Below are 20,622 nucleotides of genomic sequence, written 5' to 3' on the forward strand. Positions count from 1 at the left end.
CAAAGGGCATAACTGAAATGCGCTAAAGAATAAAAAAAACACAAGAAGAGAGCCGTACAGTAAACATTATCAGAGGACATAACTGAAATGCGCTAAAGAATAAAAGAAAAGAAAACACAAGGAGGGAGCAGTACAGTAAATATGATCAGTGGACATAACTGAAATGCGCTAAAGAATAAAAGAAAAGAAAACACGAGAAGGGAGCTGTATAGTAAACATGATCAGAGGGCATAAATGAAATGCGCTAAAGAATAAAAGAAAAGAAACCCTAAGAAGAGAATCGTACAGTGGACATGAACTGTGATGTCTCGATCTTTCATCTGGGAGCTGTGAGGTGTAACCACAAACGCCCGACAAGTATAGTTGCCATAATCCGTCGGTTTCAAATTCCGAATGTAGAGTCCGTCCTCTGTTATAGTATACTTCGGACCTACAAATGAAGAAAAATATTTTATGTTAAAGCATTTTGAAAGATAATGGACTTCAATAATGGAAAATTATAGTTTTTATTAAATTTTTTTCAAGACAACAATACAGAATAACATTAAACAAAGAAATGCATAACATTTATAAACTGATATGGAAAATTTTTAACTTATATTTTGCAGTTCATATAATCAATTTATTTTTTTAATATATTAATTCAACTAGATTTATTTGAAGTGATGCATTTTTAAATTTGATTTTATATTATCTTCATTATGTGATACTTTTTTGAAATCCAGCTATATTTTAATACTTTCATTATATATTTACTAAATAATTAATTAACTTAATAAAAAATTTATTCCATTGGAGAGAATATAGCATTGTATAGAATTGTATAGAATTTGAGTAACAATGCATAATTGAGTTGATGATTCATTATTATAAATACTATAGAATATGAATTTTTAATTCATAATTCTATAGTATTTATAATAATGAATCTTCAAATACAATATAATGAGTGAAAAACTACTAGATTAAAAATATTTCATAACACTGTAATAAAACTGTTGTAAAAATTGCTTAGAATTAGTTTATTGGAGTTTTTTAAAGGCATATTCATTGTGTCTCCTAAATGAAATTTTTAATAAATTTGGTGATAACCTTAGCAGTTTCATGATTAAATTCTTTTCATGCAACTTTAGAAATCAAGAATTAAATTTACAATGTTGTTTTTAAATTTTATTCACATGAATCCATGCATGGAAATTTCACTTAATTAAATAAATATTGTTTTATCCACTCGAAATTTTATCGTCAGAAAAAGAAATACTGAAACATCAATGATTCAATTGCAATTAAAACTGTTATCAAATCTATTGTAAATAGCTTGAATTGATATGTTAAATTATCTCCAAAAGAAATTAAAATTGATACGCATAATATTTGTGATTTTTCAGATTTGTATCAGCAGCTGTTATAAATGTTTTACTTTATTATAACTAATTATATTTCAAGAAAAAAAGTAAAATCAGTAATTTATCTTTGTTGTAGTGGTTTAATTATTTTGAAAGGGAAATCTCAATTAATGAATACCCAGGTTTTTTTTTAAGATTTAAATATAGTAAGAAACTGAAACTCCGATTCATTAAGCATTTGATGTAAAAAAAAAAAATATGTCAAAATAAAAGGAGTTTATATAATATATGAAAAAGGTGGTGTAGAAATTTTACAAGCCTACGTTTAAAATAAGTGCGAGATTTTAATGATGCATTCAAATTATTGAATAGAATATGAAAACTTCAAAAAAATGCTTAAAAATTATAATGATGATAGGGAAAAAGATATTAATTTAAATTTATCGTTATGAACGAAATTTTTATTCGAAGAAAATAAAAAAAAAAAAAAATCCTGCAGAAGGCGATAAATTGAATACCAATAAAAAAAACCGAACAGTCAACTTATGATTTGTTAAATATAATTATCAATTTGATGTATAGAACAAGTTTTCGAACAAATGCATGAAAATGCAACAAATGTTAAACAGAAACATTTGATAGGTTTATGTCAATCAAGCATATCACTCAATGGTTGGAATTTAAAGACACTATTAAAAGAAAATTGTATTCATTATTCCCGAAAGATTTAATTTCAATCTCTTTAACTCTTTATTGTACGGCGGGCTTACTTCGATAGTTTCTCTTCCGCTCTCCGTTATTAGAAACGAAAATATTTATTAAGATTGATCTATCGAAGTTAGAATTCGTTGAATTACTTGATCTAAATCTCAAATTTACGGTTTTATTATTCACGCAATTAATTTTTTTTTATAACTGCGAGAAATATATTTGTACTTGTATCATTTAGCAACAGATTTCTAGTTTCCTTAATTTTCTTTCAAATAAAATCAGCCATTAAATTACTGTTTATGTGCAAATCTGGCATTCATATTTATAGTGATTCCCCTTTTAAGAATTAAAAAAACAAAATTGTAGGCATTTTATTTTCTCTATATAACAATTTTTAGTGGATTGCTATTTGTTTATCTTTTTTAATAAATAAGCGTTATTAAAATCAAAGCGCAATTAACGAAGAGCTTAAAATTGAAATCATTCGTAATTTTTGCTTGCTGCTGGAGAAACTAGTACAGTTATGATAGATAAGAAATAGCATGCTTATTGGATATATATTATATTATAAAAGGTGAAAATTAGGGTTTTCACCTTTCTAATGAATAAATGAAAAGAATCTTTGGTGCTTGGTTGATGGTTTAAAACTTTGTTTGATTCATAAATAAATATGATTATCATTAATTTGAGTCAATAAAGCATGTTCATTACTGAAATCTCACCAGAACATCACTTAGGGCATTTCTGAGCTAAAAACCTAAACAGGTATAGCACTCATATCATTTGTTTGATATATAAAATATTAAACGCTACAGCAATATTTTTTTACCTTAAAATGTTTGTTAACCCTATCAATATTGGAAGGTCCCTAACGTCCTTTAATGAAACTACGCAGCTGCCAGGGATGCCTGAATATCCCAATGAAGTATCCTGCCCCTTGGTTAAGTGTAATTAATTAAATTGTCATGGCGTGTATTTTGTTCACTGGAGACGCTCACCTAGAAGTGTTCAGAGGGACAGGGAAGTTTTATAAGAGCTCACAAGAGATGTCGGAGCATAATTTATTTAATAAACATCAGCTAAGCAGAGTCCTCGGTATTCGAAGAGGTAGATAAAGTTTCTAATTTTAAAAAGATAAACTTCCTTTTCCAGTATTGTGAAATACCGGAATTCTTATATTCTTAGGAATGAGAGAGTTAATAATTAACTTGATTAAGATAGTAAAATAGTATTATTTAACATTATTTATATTCACTAATCTTTTAATGTATAGTATTAATTAAATATAACTTTTTAAAGCTAGTGATATCATCTAATATCCTCTTTTTAAAGTTGTTTAAATATCTAAAAATGTATTTTTATACCCTAATGCACTTTAGAAAATAAAAGATTAAATTATAATGAGCCATGAAACAAATGATTATCAAAAGTTCGACACAAATATGAAGTCGATATTAGATTATTTAAGCGTTTTACGTGTATGCTTTACATTTAAAGTATTTCTTAAAAATTTCAAAGATAAACCAAACCATCAGTGTATTCAGACGAAAATTGTGAAGCCTTTTTTCAAATGGTGCAAATAAATATTTTGAAGATATGCTTTATGCATACTTACCATCTAAGATGAGAGTTCCGTTGACATACCAAGAAATAATAGGCGAGGGGTCCGACCGAACGTTACACAACACCATGAAATCAGTTCCTTCTTTTCCTACTTGATGCTCCGGAGTACCCCAGAATGTAATAGACACTGAAAATATAAAATATATTTTTTCCTTTTGAGTCTTCAGTTACTGTTATAAGAAAATGAAACATTTCAATAAAACACAATACACAATATTTCAATCTTTCATAAATGTAATATTCTATGTAAAAGGTTAATTAAGGGTCTTCTCTATTATGTATTAATTCTAATGCAGATCCAAATTGTTCTAAGATGAAGAAAAGAACAGGCGAAATAGAAAAGGGAGGATTATATAGAATATTTGAATCATTAAAGCATTATTTCTCCTGTAATTCCGTTTTTGTTCAACGTATAAAAATAATGTAACTCAATATTTTAAAACTGTAATTCTGTGATCACATGAGCTTTCCCTATTCAAACGATAAAAATAGCTAATTTTAATTGAATACATAAAACACTTGATATGCAGAGTGCTCCTTTTTTTAATCATGTGAAAACATGATGTTTTTTTGGTTTTGGGTTTTTGAAGCCTCAAAATATATCTGCGATTTATTGCTTTTGATGCATTAATTTTAAAATTATTACAAAATGATAGAGAAAGTTGTCACATTTGGCGATTTATCGCCAACAAAAAGTTAGAGCGAATGTTCGCAATGCACCCGATTCTCCTGTCTGGTCAATAAAGGGTTGGGTCGCAAAAAGTTATCGCCCGAAGAAGCACTTAGAAGGAAATAGGAATGAATGTGAAACAACGAGGAAAAGTCACGTGATTGCTTCAAACCGTTTAACTTGTTTTTCAGGGGGAAAAAATCTGTATTAGAGAAAATATTTTTTAGAACTCTATTGATTTTTTTAGATTGTCAAAAACTTTCGCTTTTCTAAATATTGGTGATTGCAAAATATTAGTTATGTGAGAACATGAAGTTTTTATGTCGGATTGATATCACGTAAATTAAAAAAAAATAATAATAATTTTCTCACATGATAACTTGAAATTTGTGATAACATATTTCAATTTCTTTTTATTTAAAATTAATTATTTAAAAAAATACTGACACGATACAAATAGTGACACGAAAATTCTGATAGGTTACAAGCGATTCTCTCTCGTACTTTCTCCTTCACTCCCATACTTCTATCTAAGACTATCTGCCCGTATTATGTGCGAGAAAGAGTATAAGATCTAAAAATGGCAAAATGGCAACCTGTTCTTATGAACTAATTTAAAATGCCCATGCAAATAGTTTATGCATACTATGTATATAGTGAAACTCGGTTAAAAAATTAACTTGAAAAAGATTCTGGAAGTTTCAGACACTATGCAATATTCCAAGCTATATATGTTATTAAGTTTCTTTACGTTTGTATTGACTTTCTTTTTCTTTAAAATTTCATTTTTACAGTATCAAAGATTACTTATATTTATTATTATAAAGCATGATACTTGAAAATGTTTGCATTATTAATAAAAAAATGGGAGAAGAGTTTGGAAGTTAATAGTTATGCTTGTAATAAATAAATTAACATAAAGATTATTTTTTAAACTACAATCGAAAACAAATGACCAAAACCAAAATTATCATATACCGTCTATTCAGTGGAAATTACTTTCCATAGACATCCAATTTTTAAACTTTACAAATATAAATATAAAATAATAATGCGCTGATCAGTTTGATTGGAAATATTTTTTTTTCATGGAGATTTACAGGGTTGTTTTAAAATTTATGACAGTGCAAATATGTGCTATTTCGCTTCAGTTGTAGAATATACCTAATTAAAAAGGGGACTATTTAAAACTCCTTATATTTCTCAATTTTCATGGTATGGCATGATATGTATTTCATGGTACTGACCTGCAGGTCTTAGATACACTAACGCACAGAGAATTAGAAGAATTGAAATTAATATGATTGTTTTGATCTTTTAAAAGATCAACAGGTGCCGACACCTCGTATTTGTAGTGCTTACTTCCCAGTGCCCTTTTCTTTTGAAGGGTTTAACGGGTTGTTCGGATGCAGAAAAAAAGGCATTCCAATTTAAAAGTAAAAATAATGAAACAAATTTAAAACATATTTTTGCGCTTTAAAAACGTATAAATCTTCAGGGTGCATTTTTTTTTATATTGATTGCCATACTTTCTTTTCTTGTGATGCCAATAATATTTTCTCAACTCTTCATATATAAGATAGTAATGAAGGATTTAAAATTTTTATTTAGCAATTTCTCCTTAGCTCTATCATATGACAAGCTTTTAGAAAGCTGTTTTCAAAATCGGGAGAAAAGCTTATAATAACGTCAGTTGAAAATTTGGAGCTTAGAGAGTGAAGAAATGTCAGTCTGGCAGCAGCAAAAATGAAAAATCCATTATTGTAATTTTTTGCTCTTTTTAAGAGAGGAAACATTTTTAAGGGGGATAGTGGGATTCTTTCTTCGCGATTCTTAAATTTCTTTTTTATTTCCCACTTGAGATGTATTCTATTTTTTCTCTATTTTAATTTATTCCAACCTTACTTTAAAAAGTTCTAGAATTGATGATAATGAATTTGGTTTTTTTTTTTAAAAAAATGCGGAAAGAAACAAAAGAAACATGCACGGAAATGACTATTTCGAAAATATAAATAAAATGACACTGACAAAAAAATTTCAAATAAAAATTTGACACACTAATTACAAAAATATAACTATTCATTATAGTATTGATTTTTTTATGTGTTTTATTAATAAATATTATATTTTCTCTATTAGCTTCATTGCAGAAAATTAATCACCTTTCTACTTTGAGAATCCAGAATCCACATAATATACATCACTAAAATCACCAACAGAGTCCAGAATCACGAAAACTGAGAACTTGAGCCTACTTTTTAAGAACACTAATAAGGTTTTGCAAGACAAGATCCCACTTTCATTAGACATGATCTCCGAGAATTCTTTCTGGTTCTCGAAAATATTCTGCATTCAATATTCGTCGGTAAAATTTATATTTGAGAAATAAATTTAAATATATGGATAAAACGTCAGTATATACAGAATTAGGAAAATCCTCGGTATATTGTGACTCTTGATTGAGTGTCCAATGGTCAAATTTTTTGTTGTGCATAATATTAAAAATAAAAATAATTTTGCGCATTTAGTAGAAGTTTCATGTTTCATACACTTGTATTATTGGTTAATTAAAGTTAAATTGTATATATAATGTAAAATTTGTGTACAAAAATTCGGCATTCGTTTAAAATTTGACAACTCAAACGCGTTTTCGAAAATTGATAAAACATGAGTAGAAAGACTATACTATAAATTCCGCTGTTACATTTTTTATACTTGTAAATAGTCTTGGTTTTAGGGTCTTTCTAAGATGAAAGACGGACCTTCATAGTTAGATTTCTCTAATGGTTTTTAATTATAGAAAAGAAAATTTTTAAAAGCATATTGAATCCATTTTGAGAAAATTTATACACATATGGGATATTTTTATGTGCCCCAGGAATATCGATAACGCAAATATTATATAACAAAGCGTAAAATAAACTCATATTCAGAGAATTTTAAAAAAAATGTTTCTCGTACAGCAGAAAGAGTCCTAACAGATGTATGTGCGATGCTATATTTTTTTAAAGAAAAAAACTACGTTAAAAAAAGCATTTCCTTTCGCTTTTTAATCTAATCATCTATATTACGTGAAAGTCAGTTATAAATATAAAATGGATATCGTATAGCATATTTTTACCTACACTAACATATCTTTCAACCTTAAAGGACAAAAATAGTTCAAGGATCATAAAGCCTTTTTTTCACTGAAATTTTTAAGTCTTGAAACATTGAAAAGATTGTGCAACTGGCTTATAATAGAGAATTTATTTTTGTTGCGAATCATTTTTAATAAAAAAAATAATAATACTTTTAGACACTGCCTTATTAATGAAACTGAGTTCAAGCTTATAAATACTTTCTCACATCACAGATATTGCAATGCGAACCAGAATGCATTTTTGACTGATATATATAGAATTTCAGGTAAATTCTAATGCATTTATGAAAAATAATAGCTCAAAACTCATTAAAAGTATATAAGATGAAATATAAAACTTAACATAAATGGGCAATTATAATAAATTCAAAATAAATTAATATTGGAGTTTCTGATGAATATATAGGAAAAATACATTGTAATATTTGAACGACTGTGTTTGTATTAAAGCCATTTATACTGATAAATTATTGTTAAAATGTATTATATAAGTATATAATATAAAATTTGTATTGAAAAATATTTGACAAAAATTATTTAAAAAATCTGAAGATCCAAATACGTTGCCGAAAATTGATAAAAACAAATGCTGAAAAAGGATACTTTTAATTCTTCTGTTAACTTAGAAATTTCAGTGGCTTCAGAACCTTGAAGGACAGACGTAAATTTAAAAGAAATTATTAATGTGATTTATATTAACTCAGATATTCGTATATAACAAATATATTAATTGGAATAGTCCGTTCTTTTTTATATTATGAAACAATATGTGAAGCATAGGGCTCATTCAAAATTGTTGGTAATTGCATTAATTATTCGATCAAACACCAAAGAAATGTTTTCCCTCAATAAAACTTCTTTAATTTGATTAAAGTTTAACTGTTTCATTAGGTCCCAGTCTATTACTAATGATATTGACTTAAATAAATTTTTTACACCAAATTTGTGAGGTTATTTAAAAATTATTAATTTTAGTTTCGAAAAGAAAAGAAAAATGTATTTACTATTATTTAAGATAGTAAAATTTTTAAAATGTGTAACTAAAAATCTCACTTATTTCATACTAGCCTCCTCTGATTTCCAGTTTATTCGTCGGGAATATTGGTTATATTTAATATCCTATAAATATTTTTGATATAACTTCATGTCCACGATTCTGTAAAATTGTTAGACAGTAAAGCCGCTTTTTTTTTTCTTTTCTTATATAGTTTTTGTTGATCGAGTAGTAGAAGAACCTTCTAATTTAAATCACTCTCATTACATCAAAACACTGCTATAAACGTAAATTTCAGATTCATCGCTCTTCAAAATTTTGCAGTATTGTAATTTCACTTTTTTGTTATGTTTTTCAGTTTTATAGATCATGAATAAAATCATTCTTCTTTAGCTTTCAATACTGGAAGAAGTTTGCGATATTTACTGTTTTATAAAACAATGAAAACCGTACGAATTTCCAGACAACAGTGAAATTTATTATTGGAAATCAGACAAAATAATATTTTTAAAATATGCCAAAATACAGGAAAAAAATTGCATGATTCTTACATTTACATTATTAAAAAGAAGCCATTTTAAAACTTTCAAATTGTATAAAATTTATTTTCTGTACCAATATTTTTTGTAGTTATTACGGAAAGACTCCAAAATTAAGGTAACATTTTAATTAATTATCGAATTAAAATTTCAAAAAAGGGCTCCGAGGCGGATACTCCTATCCTCCAAATTATATATTCACCAAATTTAGAAGCTGTAAGTCAAATGATCAGGTATATGGAGCGCAAACGCATAAATATGAGAATTAATCTTTATTATAGATAGATATCCCGAGTTGCAGAGGCAATTTTAAAGACACAGTTTATAAGTAGCTGTTTATCTATGGACCAGAAAAACGTTTGATGTGAATACGTTCATTATGAATATTAATTAAAATAATAAATTACATAATACAATCATTTTAAAGTATTCAACAATTGAATAAAATCTTTACAATTTTAAAACTTTTGTCAACTTGAAATAATTAAAATGATAAATTTTAATTATTTATTAAACAATAAATAATTTTAATATTATACTATGACTGAGAATTTATAAGAGATAATTGCAAAATTCTTTAAAATGTCGAAAATTTATTAAAATTTTTGACTAATCCTGTCCATTATCCTGCTTCTAATCCTGTCCATTATCAAATAATTTAGACTTAGCGTAACTTTGTCTGTTTGCGTCATAAAAAAATATTAAATTTTAATTTTTAAATATTTTTAAATCAATCAAATCGAAATTATCAATCGGATATAGTAAACAAATCCTAATTCAGCAACATTATTAGCGATTAAACATGCATGCAACCTAGCATAGGGATAGCGCGTCTTCCCTGTGATCCGGGCATCCTGCGTTCGAGTCTCGGTTCAGGCATGGTTGTTCTTTATCGGCTCTCTCTGTGAATGTGTCCCGCTGTAAAGAGAGGCTGTGTAAGCGAATGTGATGCGTGAATAGCTAAGACGTACTCGTGGCCCTAGTTAGCGCTAATAAAATACAAGAGACGCACCCTCGGCTTAAAATCGCTGACTTCGTCAGCGAGCTTGTCCATGACACGTGCCATTAGAAACAACAACGAATAAACATATTTCCTACAAAAATGTGATACAGGTTTGATAAAAATAAGCTTTAACGATTATTTTTGATTTGATGATCAAATTACCTTATATAATAAATGATGAGCTTTGTACAAAAACAAATGGATTGTTAAAAATGACATTATTTTACTATAGTGTAAGCACTATTACCTTCAAAAGAAATAACATTTGGTTAACTATATGAGCAAAAATATTTCGGAATATCATTATTTACATGAAATTTCTGTTATACAATCAACACTGGACACCAGCGGATTTGGCAGGAATGTTGGTAATGTTTAATTTCAATCAAATATCCCCAAGCATAACTTTATTTTATATATTTAGAGTTATTTTGCTTATTATGCACAGAATATTTTTAGTAGCGTTAAGTCCCAATATATTATATTGCTATTAATCGTAACTATTACCATATTTTCTAATGTATGCTACCTATCATTTATGTTATGAGAATTTGGCATTTATTGAGAAGAATCCTTTTTTTAGCTTGAAAAAAAGGAAGAAAAGCATGAGATTGAATATTAAACCAGACAATGAAAATGAATAGTTCAAATTTCGCTGCAATTGTAAAAATTATAGCTGAAATTTCTTAATTAAAAAAAAACTGTGAAATTTAACCAAAAATTGTTGCCAACAAAACTTAATTTTTTAAAATTTAAAAATGGTGTAAAAGGTATATTGATGAACGAATATTTTCAAAAGTTATCACGGAAAAAATGTTAATATTTAATTAATAAAAATTTCAAAAAAAAAAATTCTTCGAATTTTACATTTGCATCTTCCAAAATGTATATCTGTTAAATTAATAGCTCAAAGTTAAATTATCTGGATTATAAATCACTAATATGCATATATATTTTTTATTATTATTAGCAAACAACAGAAATCCATTCTGAAATATAAACAGAAAAATTATACAGAAACAACCCGGAAAATGCATATGCTGGTTATAAATTCTATTATCTTTCACAAGAAAAAAGTATAGTTTTTAAATAACACAAGGCACTGCTTGAAAACTGAATACATTATGAGAAAGTCAATATAGAATATATTCTTATCAATGTTTTCCACTATAATCTCTATAACATGTGAAAAATAAGGCATTTCCTTAGTTCATTAGCATAAGAATGCTAAATCAACATTAATAACAAGCAACAACCATGGCAGAATCTATAATGATATGACTTCCCATAGATTTCATTCGTTTATGAAAATGAAGTTTATAGATCTCCATTGTTTTCTTTAGAAAACCATAAATCCAAATCACTATACAATTCTAAATGTGCAAAAGAGAAGCCTTTTCATATCAAAAAGTGCATAGTACTTTCAAATACTTCTCCTTGATGGAAAAAAAAAGAAATCAAGAATTAAATCCCTCTGAATATTCTTCCCATTGCAAAAAAGTTCAGCACATAGACTATAAATTCTTGAAAAATCACCCCACCTAATGGTGAGATTATAGCCTTCTGTCTACGCCAAAATAAAAGTATCTTTAAGATATTTTTAGGACCTAAAAATCTCCTTTATTCTCCACCGTCTATCACTGAGGCAGGAAAGAAATAAAAAGGGTCAAAACGTTCATCTTTTTCTTTTCACTTCATTTTTTTTTTCAGGAGATCCATTTGTCACAGGACGGATTTTCACCTACGAATCGCCGCGTAGTTCAATTTATTTTATTCCATACACCGGAAACCGACAAGACAGAAGACAAGTCTGCTGTTGGGGCAGCACTACCTTGGTGTCTGCCTTTCTATTTTTCAATATATCGGTGGGATATCGTCACATGAAGCGTAGAAAAAAAAATTTTTTTTTACTATTTCCTTTGCTCAGGAGACCTAGTTTTTTTCCCCCTTCAAGAATATGGATAGATTGTGCCGATGAAATATATGTGATTATATTTTTTAATTCTGAAGTATCAACAATTTTATTACAAGAGAGCGTATAAGCATTTTTTTAAATAACGGGATACGGAACTACAACATTTTCAAACACATTTTCAAAGATATTTAATAGTATTGCGTCCAATGTAGAGGGATATCGAAAAAAAATGCCGGAATTCCAAAGTACTATTACAGAAAATAACAAACACTTATAAAAATGCTAAATCGTACTCTAAAATACACAATTTAGTGTACAGAAAATACAAAAAAAGTCTCAATTTTTTTATATCCGTTACTTATGCTTCGATTTGTGCATCATAAGTCGCTAGACAGATGTCAAATATATACTTAAAGATTTGTGAAGTAGTTCATAGGGGAGGGGGGTAACATTTTCAGTCACAGCTACGATTGAATGTTTAGGTCAATTAAATTATGATACGATTCAAAAATCCAAATGGATAAGAGCAGACTTCATGTAGACCATGTTATCAAATCCATGAATTGCGAAGCTTCTTATGGAATGGCTTCACTCACAGATAAGGAGGAGTTCCTTCCGGCATTAAAAGTCTTGTTACCAATTACACCTTTCATATCTTTAATTTCCATGAAAACTTGAATTCCTTCAAATTATTTTAACATTACATTTTTTTTCCTTTCGTTTAAGATTCCATCATTTAATATAAGTGCAAAATTATATCCCTCTTTCTCGATGATTCTAAATATTTTTTTTTCGATCGCTGCATCTTTATTTTCAGAACTTTTGGTATTTAAAAATGACGTTCAAATAATGAATGTGTTGAGTTTTGCTGTTTTATACATTTGAAACTAGCCATCCTTTGCTTAATAGAGATAATTCCTTTTTTGGAGATGAAGCATTGACAAATAAATTTATTCTGATGATAGAGTAAGCTGATCAGAAATCAGAATTTGTTAACAATTATTAAATGAATATTTTTTATAAGAAAAATAATTTTGAAACTTAGCTATATTTTCGTTTTCAAATAGCTTTTGAACCTAAATGAATGACACTTTTATAAATCTATAAAATCTTAACTCTTTCTTTAAATCAATAGTAGAATTACAAATATTATGATTTAAAAAACAAGCACTTACATTTACAGAAAACTTTACTTTACTTTTCTAATAATTCAGAATTTAAAAATATGAAACTGTGAGCCAATAAATAATTGTCAAATAATATTTAATGCAACCAGTACAAAATAACCTAAGCAAATATGTTTCTAAGAATTGACTTAATAGTAAATTTTATTCTTCAAATTAAAAAAAAAAAAAAAAAAAAGGATGTATGTTATAAAACCAAAATTGGTAAATTCAGTATAAAATATAGTCGCAAAAGTAACAGAACTTATGAAAAGGAATTATAGTTGAAACTTAAAACATACAAATTGTACAATTAAAGAAATCATAGATTTTTACTTATAACAAGCATTAAAAGAATGCCTTGTAGAATAGGTGCTAAATAAAATTAAATGTATTTGATTTAATGAATGTAAAAGATTTATTGACCAACTTTTAAATTTAGAAAACAAAATGCAACGAACTTTAATATTTATGAAAATAAATTCGTAATAAATGCGATCAATATACAGTAAAATTAATTTTATAAAATATACTTATGTGTGAAAATTTTAAAAATTTCTACGAAATAGTGATTTTTATATCGAAAATGCAAAAACTATTAGCTTTTAATCAGACTAAACTGTCTATATATTCACAAATTTTATAAATTTATGCTACTTTGTTGATTTATGAAGGAAAATTAATCATTCGTTACTAATTAATTTTATCAGAACAGAAATTTTAAAAAATCAATGGCGAGTTATACATATATATATTTTCCCAAACTATGTGATGCTCTGACAGCAAAAACAACTTCCATGTTTTTCTTTCTTAGCTTGTTAGAGAAAATGTTACACTCTTTACGCTTCTCACCAGCACCAACCCAAAGCTAAAGCTTATGAAAACTACGTAAATGGGCGATAATTAATTTCCGAGTTCTTCGCTGATACTTATTTTCTTCTTGCTCTCCTCCGTATCTTCTTTCAGGAAAGTTTTTTTTTTTTTTTTTCTTGCTTCTAAGATAGGATTTTCTTCCGGTGATAAAGGACCGAAGCAGAAACTTTTCGGACTCGTTCACTTTAGTTATGATGACATAACAAGATGGCCTTGCTTTCGCTTAATATAATATAGGGATTGAAGATTGCTTTTACTACGTGAAGAGAGGGTTAACTTTCATTCTGGTTGTTCTTAATTTTGTTGGGAAAAAAATGTTAGTATTAAATCTCCGAATTCGGTTTTTTTTAAATTTTATTTTAAGAAAATTAATGGGCCTTAATTTTATGTAAAAAAAATAAATAAATTCGAAAAAGTGGCTAATTAATTTTTACAGACATGCATTTCTTAAGGAAGCATCTTTATTTTTAAAATAATGATAAAACTTCTGAGCTTTTCGTGTTCTCAATTTCGGAAGCAGTCTGTATGTACTATATAATTATCATGTGAAGATGGGTTTTCTAATTGAAATCGTGATGTTATAACTCTATAAAGTAAAAGTAATTTACTTATGAAAAATATTTTTTATGTAAGCCTTATGAATAAGGATTAGATGAGGGAAACCATATTATAATTTGGAAAAAGAAAATAAGTGGAAAAAGAAATTTTCTCTAGTTGTAGTCTCTCTGTCAATATTACTAAAAAACTGGTATGTACTTTAATAATGTGTACTTTAATAACAAATAACTTTGTGTAGTTCGTCTGCTCTTGGAAGTCTTCAAGATTTTACTCTATAAAGGAGAAAACATGTAGGCAGATTTGCCTAGAAAATCCTCAAAGAAGACATTCTTCTTCTGTATATTGTATCTAACTCTTCTATTTGATACCTGGCAATGTCGTATTAATCAACAATTCCCTAAAAGGCATTAAGAAATATCCCATTTCATTCAATCGATAGATATATCACAATAAATAGGTTCAGAAATATCAATAAAGTTATGAGGTGTTTTTTTTTTGTAATTTCAACTTATCTTATTGAATGGAAATAGATAAATTATTTCATTTCAATTTATAAACCTGTTTTGTTAACATTAAATAAATATCTTATCCCACATTTAGACGAATTTCTTCTAAATTAGCATCATTTTTGTAATTTGGGTCTGTAATATATTGTCTCGCGTGCTGAATAATAATTTATAATCAACTTCATCCGTGATTATTTAATTCTATTTATATTCGTTTTCATCGAAAAGTTAAGTTTTGTGAAGTTATATAATTTTTGTTATTACACATTTCTTCTTACAAAATTATTATTTTGTAAAAGAAAGTACTAATAGCAACTGCACCGAAATTTAAATCTTTATTTTTCAAAGGAAATTATAATGTAATAATCAATAATTTAGTTACAATCATATAAAGGACAATGTTTGACACAAAAAAAGCATAAGCTTTGTTCTGATCTTTTTAATTTTTAAAATGATACATAGGAAAAAAATTGAAAATGATTAGTTTTAAAAATTATACTGTCAAAACCGTTCAATATATCTAACATTTGAAACGATATCAGGTTTAGACTGTACATATAAAATAATCCAACAGCTAAAGCTTTTATAAACAAAAAAATGTCAACATATATTAAATTATACGATGCAAAATTTTCAAAAAATGTCTAGATAACAAAGATAATGTTGCCGTAAATTTCAGATTAATATGTTTTTAAACTCAATTCTGGTTGAAGGTTTTTTGAAAACAGACAACTCTTATCTCTTAGTGGACTTATCTTCTAATTTTACGTCCGCTCTGTTTACTTAATTCAGTTTATATTTAGCATTTTTTTTTCACAAAATAATCTCTAGACATTCAGTAATTTATTTTTACATGTTTATCGCCAATTTTTAAATTTATACTGGCACGGTGCAGTAAAATAAGACATTTTTGTAGAGTAATCGGTATGTTATATTCAATAAATATTTGATTATAATGCGATATGATCTTCGCATACTATAATTCCCTGGGTTTATTGCATTTTTTTAAAAATAAAATATTTAATGTATCCATTTTTCTATGCAACAACTTGATTATATTAGTGAAAAAAAACTATCATTTTAGGGAACGTTTAGTTGCATTAGGGTATAATAACATTTAATCTAAAAAATTTGTACAAAGAATAAAATTAAGAAATATATTTTGCCATTACGAAATAATTGTTTATTTTTTTTAATATTAAAATTAATTAATTTTGAAGAACTATAATTGGTTTTCAAATATTTTATTTCATTTCACTACACTACAAATTCCGATCCGAAATAATTAAAAATTAAATAATTAATACCACATTGAATACTGTTGGATTTTCCATCCTAATTTCATCATTTTAGTAAACATCTAGTTGTAGCAGGATACGATTCCATTTTATCAAAAAAATATGTACAAAGAATATAATTAGAAACTCTGTTTTGTCACTTTGTGAAATAACTGTTTAAATTTTCACAAAATATTAGAATTAATTAATTTTTAAGGACTATAATAGAGCTTTAAATATTTTATTTCATTTCAGCACCCTCCATTTATTTTTATACACTATCAAAAACGAAATTCCGATCCAAAATAATTAGAAAATTAAATAATTAATACTACTTTGAATTACTCTGGGGTTTTCCATCCAATCTTAATTAATTCTGCATCTATAATTAACAATTAATTTCACTGAAAATCTCCATGAAATAGCTGTCTCTCAATTTACGTTACATAAAAATTATTCCCCAGAATCCTCTATTGTACAAAATTTCTCAATAGCCCTTTCCCTGCTAGTTAAAATTGAATTGTTCGGGTTTTACTAATAATCCGACGTCAAATAACGTGCACAAAGAAATCATTTATAACGGTATTGAAAAGAAGAGTAAATCAAAATTTCATTAACTCGCCCAGTGAAATATTTTAGGGATAAACAATAGAACTCATTAACTTTACAAACAAGCCTTTCCTTTTAATTAGAATTCTAGACCGTCTTTTGCGCCCAGTCATTCATTTCCACTCTCCCACACCCCTTTCTCGATCCCCCTCTTTCTCTTTCTTTCTGGGCGATAAGTCTCCCTTCACCTTTTATTCAAAAGCTCAGTATTGTGAAAAATGGGAACATTTTGAATACGCGCGAAACCCTAATAATTTATTGGAGAACTAATTTCAGTTCCGTTAAAAATAGATCTGGCTTACAAACTTTTCAGTCGCATTGAAATATTGCGAATTGATTTTACGGTGACTGTAGAAGATCAAACAAAAAAGAGGACATCTTTTGGGAGGCATAATTAATAGATATTTCTTAATGAAAAGCAATAAGATGCAGTCCAATTAATTAAACTTGTTGATTGAAAGGTCAAACGTTCCTTTTGGACAGGTAACTTAAACGCTGCTTTTTAAACGTAAGTGAAGGGAACATAGGAACGAAATTCTATTTGATAAATCATTCATAAAATCTGATCACATGGGTGTGAGTTTATCTTATTTTGCTTGAAATATATCTGCTGTCAAACAATATGTGATAAGAATATGTATAGTTAAAGTAATGCGTCACATGCTATACTATTACATAGAAAACTGCTTCTGTTGATATGTTATTGCAAGACTTTTGATTTTACAAATTGAACAAAGAATTCTTTTCAGTTCTGCAGTATGAAAGAATACTAAAAAGTTTCCGTGAACGTCTACTTTTTTTTTTCTGTTGGACAGAGACACGGACACATGGACAAGATTTACAAACTTTTAGACCAAACATTAAAATATGAAATTAAAATAAATCCAAGTGAAAAGTTTAGTGGTAAATCATTTTTATGGTAGCATACCAACACTATCGAATACTAACGTCTGTCCAATCTTCGAACTTACTAGATCACAGTAATTTTTTTTTTTTCGTCAGATAGTCATCTTTTGTTTGAAAATATAGAAAGATTCACGAGTCAGTCATGACAAATATGAGACCACCGTTGAGAAAACATTTTTCTCCCGAATCTTATTTTCATTTCAGTTGGAGAAATCCATAAACGGCTACTTATAACGCACATGTCAGTTGTCCTGATAATGAAAATTCAAATTTCATTTAACACTCTATTCACGCTAAAAAAGGTATAGTTCTTTGATGAAATCAACGTTCGAATTTTCTCTCTTCGATTTTCTAAGTAGAAAATCCGAGCTAATGCATGTTTAAATATGCTATCGTCTCCGCCATAATTCAGAGATTTCAATTCCCATAATTCTTCCTCCTGCATAAGATACTTGAAGCCCATCTTTTTTTAAATAAAAATATTTCCATTAAATTAATTCATAACTATTTGAAATTCGTTGCGTTTTCCTCGTATTTTTATTTATCGAGAATATATCACAAATACATATTTTCCCTGTCTTCAGCACTGTCAGTTCAGTGCAGAATCCATCCCATTTTTTTTTTTTTCTGTAGCACCCTTCCCGGAACTTCCACTTACGAGATGATTGAAATGGGAACAGTCCCTCTTCTGATGCCAATAAATGGAACTAAATAGCTCGTGAACTCATCGTTAAGTCCGTTATGGATGAGGTGTCAGGTCAGGAACGAAGGCTTTCAATCAGCTAAATTACAGCTTAAAGTTTTGTTTTTCCTTTTTTTTTTTGGTTTAAATAAAGTGATTACACAGGTTGAGAATATTTCCCTTTTCGAAGTATTTAGAATATTTTTGACTGGATAAATTCTCAAATAACTAATTAAAATTCATTTTCCTTTAAAAACAAAATGTATGGTAAATATTGTTTCTACAAGCAAATTTTTTCATTCTATCTCTAGGATCTGATTTATTAAAGCAACATTAAAAATGTTAAATATTTTACATAAGAAAATATTTAACATTATAGTAAGAACAGAACTTTAATGATGTTAAATATTTTACATAAGAAAGCATTTATGATAGTAAGGATATAACATAATATTAAGAACATAATTTAAAAGATATTAAATATTTTACATAAGAAAATATTTAACATGATAGTAAGAACTGAAGTTTAATGATGTTAAATATTTTACATAAGAAAACATTTATGATGGTAAGGACAAAACTTTAAAGATGTTTAATATTATACGTGAGAAAATATTTAACATGATAACAAGAACATATAATATTAAGAACAGAACTTTAAAGTTGTTAAATATTTTACATAATGAAAATAAACAGCTGTGCTTTACTTGATTACTTACAGCAAAAGTAGAAAAAAAATACAGAAAACTCAGAATTTAAATACAACGTTTTGAATTAGGAATTTTATCTGGTGTATTTAACGTTTTCTACAGCTCCAGTTCTTATAACAGTAATCTCCAATGATCCACGCTTTTTATATTTATATCAGGATTTTTTTTTCGGCTATCAGAAACCATATTCCCAAATTTAATTTTTGTGCTATTATCTTGTTCTAACATGAACATAAATGCAGAATGAAAGACGTTAGGGCCCCTTTATCAATAAACATCGTGTCATTCTTGATGGAAATATTAATGGATGGATTAATACATCATCCTTGCTATATTAATTTAAAATTTTAAGGTGATTTATTATATCTTATTGGTAAAAAAGCTTATGATTACATGCATACGAATTATTCTAGGATAAAAGTTTTTCATATGAAGGGAGTTGCATCGTATACATATCTAATCGACATAAACATTAAACTTAAAGCTTAGTGAAATTAAAAATTAATTTAAAAATAATATTCATGTTTATATGAGCAGAAAGGAAAGCAGCGCTCATGAATATTTGTACGAAAATCTTTTTAATTACTTCATCTCATCTTATTGATTAATGAAAGCTTTAAAAGGAACAATGACCCGGAAGTTTATGGTCTGACGTTTCATGAAGGAAAATTAAAAGATTTCCAATCTTGAGACCACTTCAACACCATTATCGATTAGTGTGTTGACCAAAAGAATAATCGAGTTACTCCATCTGCAGATGGGTGTTTGATCGATAAGTATGGGGAAAAAACCTGATATTATGATGAATGAGATTTAAACTTCGTATTCATGATCTTTTGAAATATGACGCATTCATTTTTTATATGCTTATATTTAAATAAAATTCGCTTTTGTAAAAATGGAATTCTTCAATTATAGTCTAATCTATATTATTGCATAATTTTGAAATTTAGCCTATTATCTTCAATTCTTGTTCATCCTTTTTATAGAAGAATACCTTTTGGCATCACGTCATTATACTTGGTTTATATAACTGCTTACTATATTGCATAAATACATATATCTCGCCAAGTAATTGATTTTAAAAAATGCATTGCTTTCAGGAATATTTATTGTATAAGAATAACAGATAGAAAAAAAATCAGTCATTTTTTTTTTCCTTTTGTTTAAGAATAAGTTTTTAAAGGTATATTTTTTTTATTTGCTTCGTTTTGACAATTTAATGTTCGTTTATTATTTTCCAATTTTTTTAAAAATCAATAAGCTTTATAAAATTTTAAATCTATTGTAAGCCGTTATGTTTTTACTTTCTCTTACATGAACTATAAGAGAATAAAGTATTATAACGGCCTTCTCATTAAAAAAAATGAGACATTGAAATTTTTTATGTCTCAT

The 20,622-nt window shown here is 27.3% G+C and overlaps 1 protein-coding gene across 1 annotated transcript in view; it reads right to left on the reverse strand.

The window, feature by feature from the left end:
• Window positions 1-20,622, reverse strand: part of LOC129963715 (protein amalgam-like) — a 248,914-nt gene that overhangs the window by 38,546 nt on the left and 189,746 nt on the right. The window contains exons 4-5 of the mRNA XM_056078237.1: window positions 3,673-3,807; window positions 287-430 (exon numbers count right to left, since the gene is read on the reverse strand). Coding sequence (XP_055934212.1) covers window positions 287-430; window positions 3,673-3,807 — 279 coding nt within the window. The remainder of the gene's footprint in view (window positions 1-286; window positions 431-3,672; window positions 3,808-20,622) is intronic.

Source organism: Argiope bruennichi, chromosome 3 (genome assembly GCF_947563725.1).
Source record: "Argiope bruennichi chromosome 3, qqArgBrue1.1, whole genome shotgun sequence".
In the NCBI taxonomy this organism is placed as follows: Eukaryota; Metazoa; Arthropoda; class Arachnida; order Araneae; family Araneidae; genus Argiope; species Argiope bruennichi.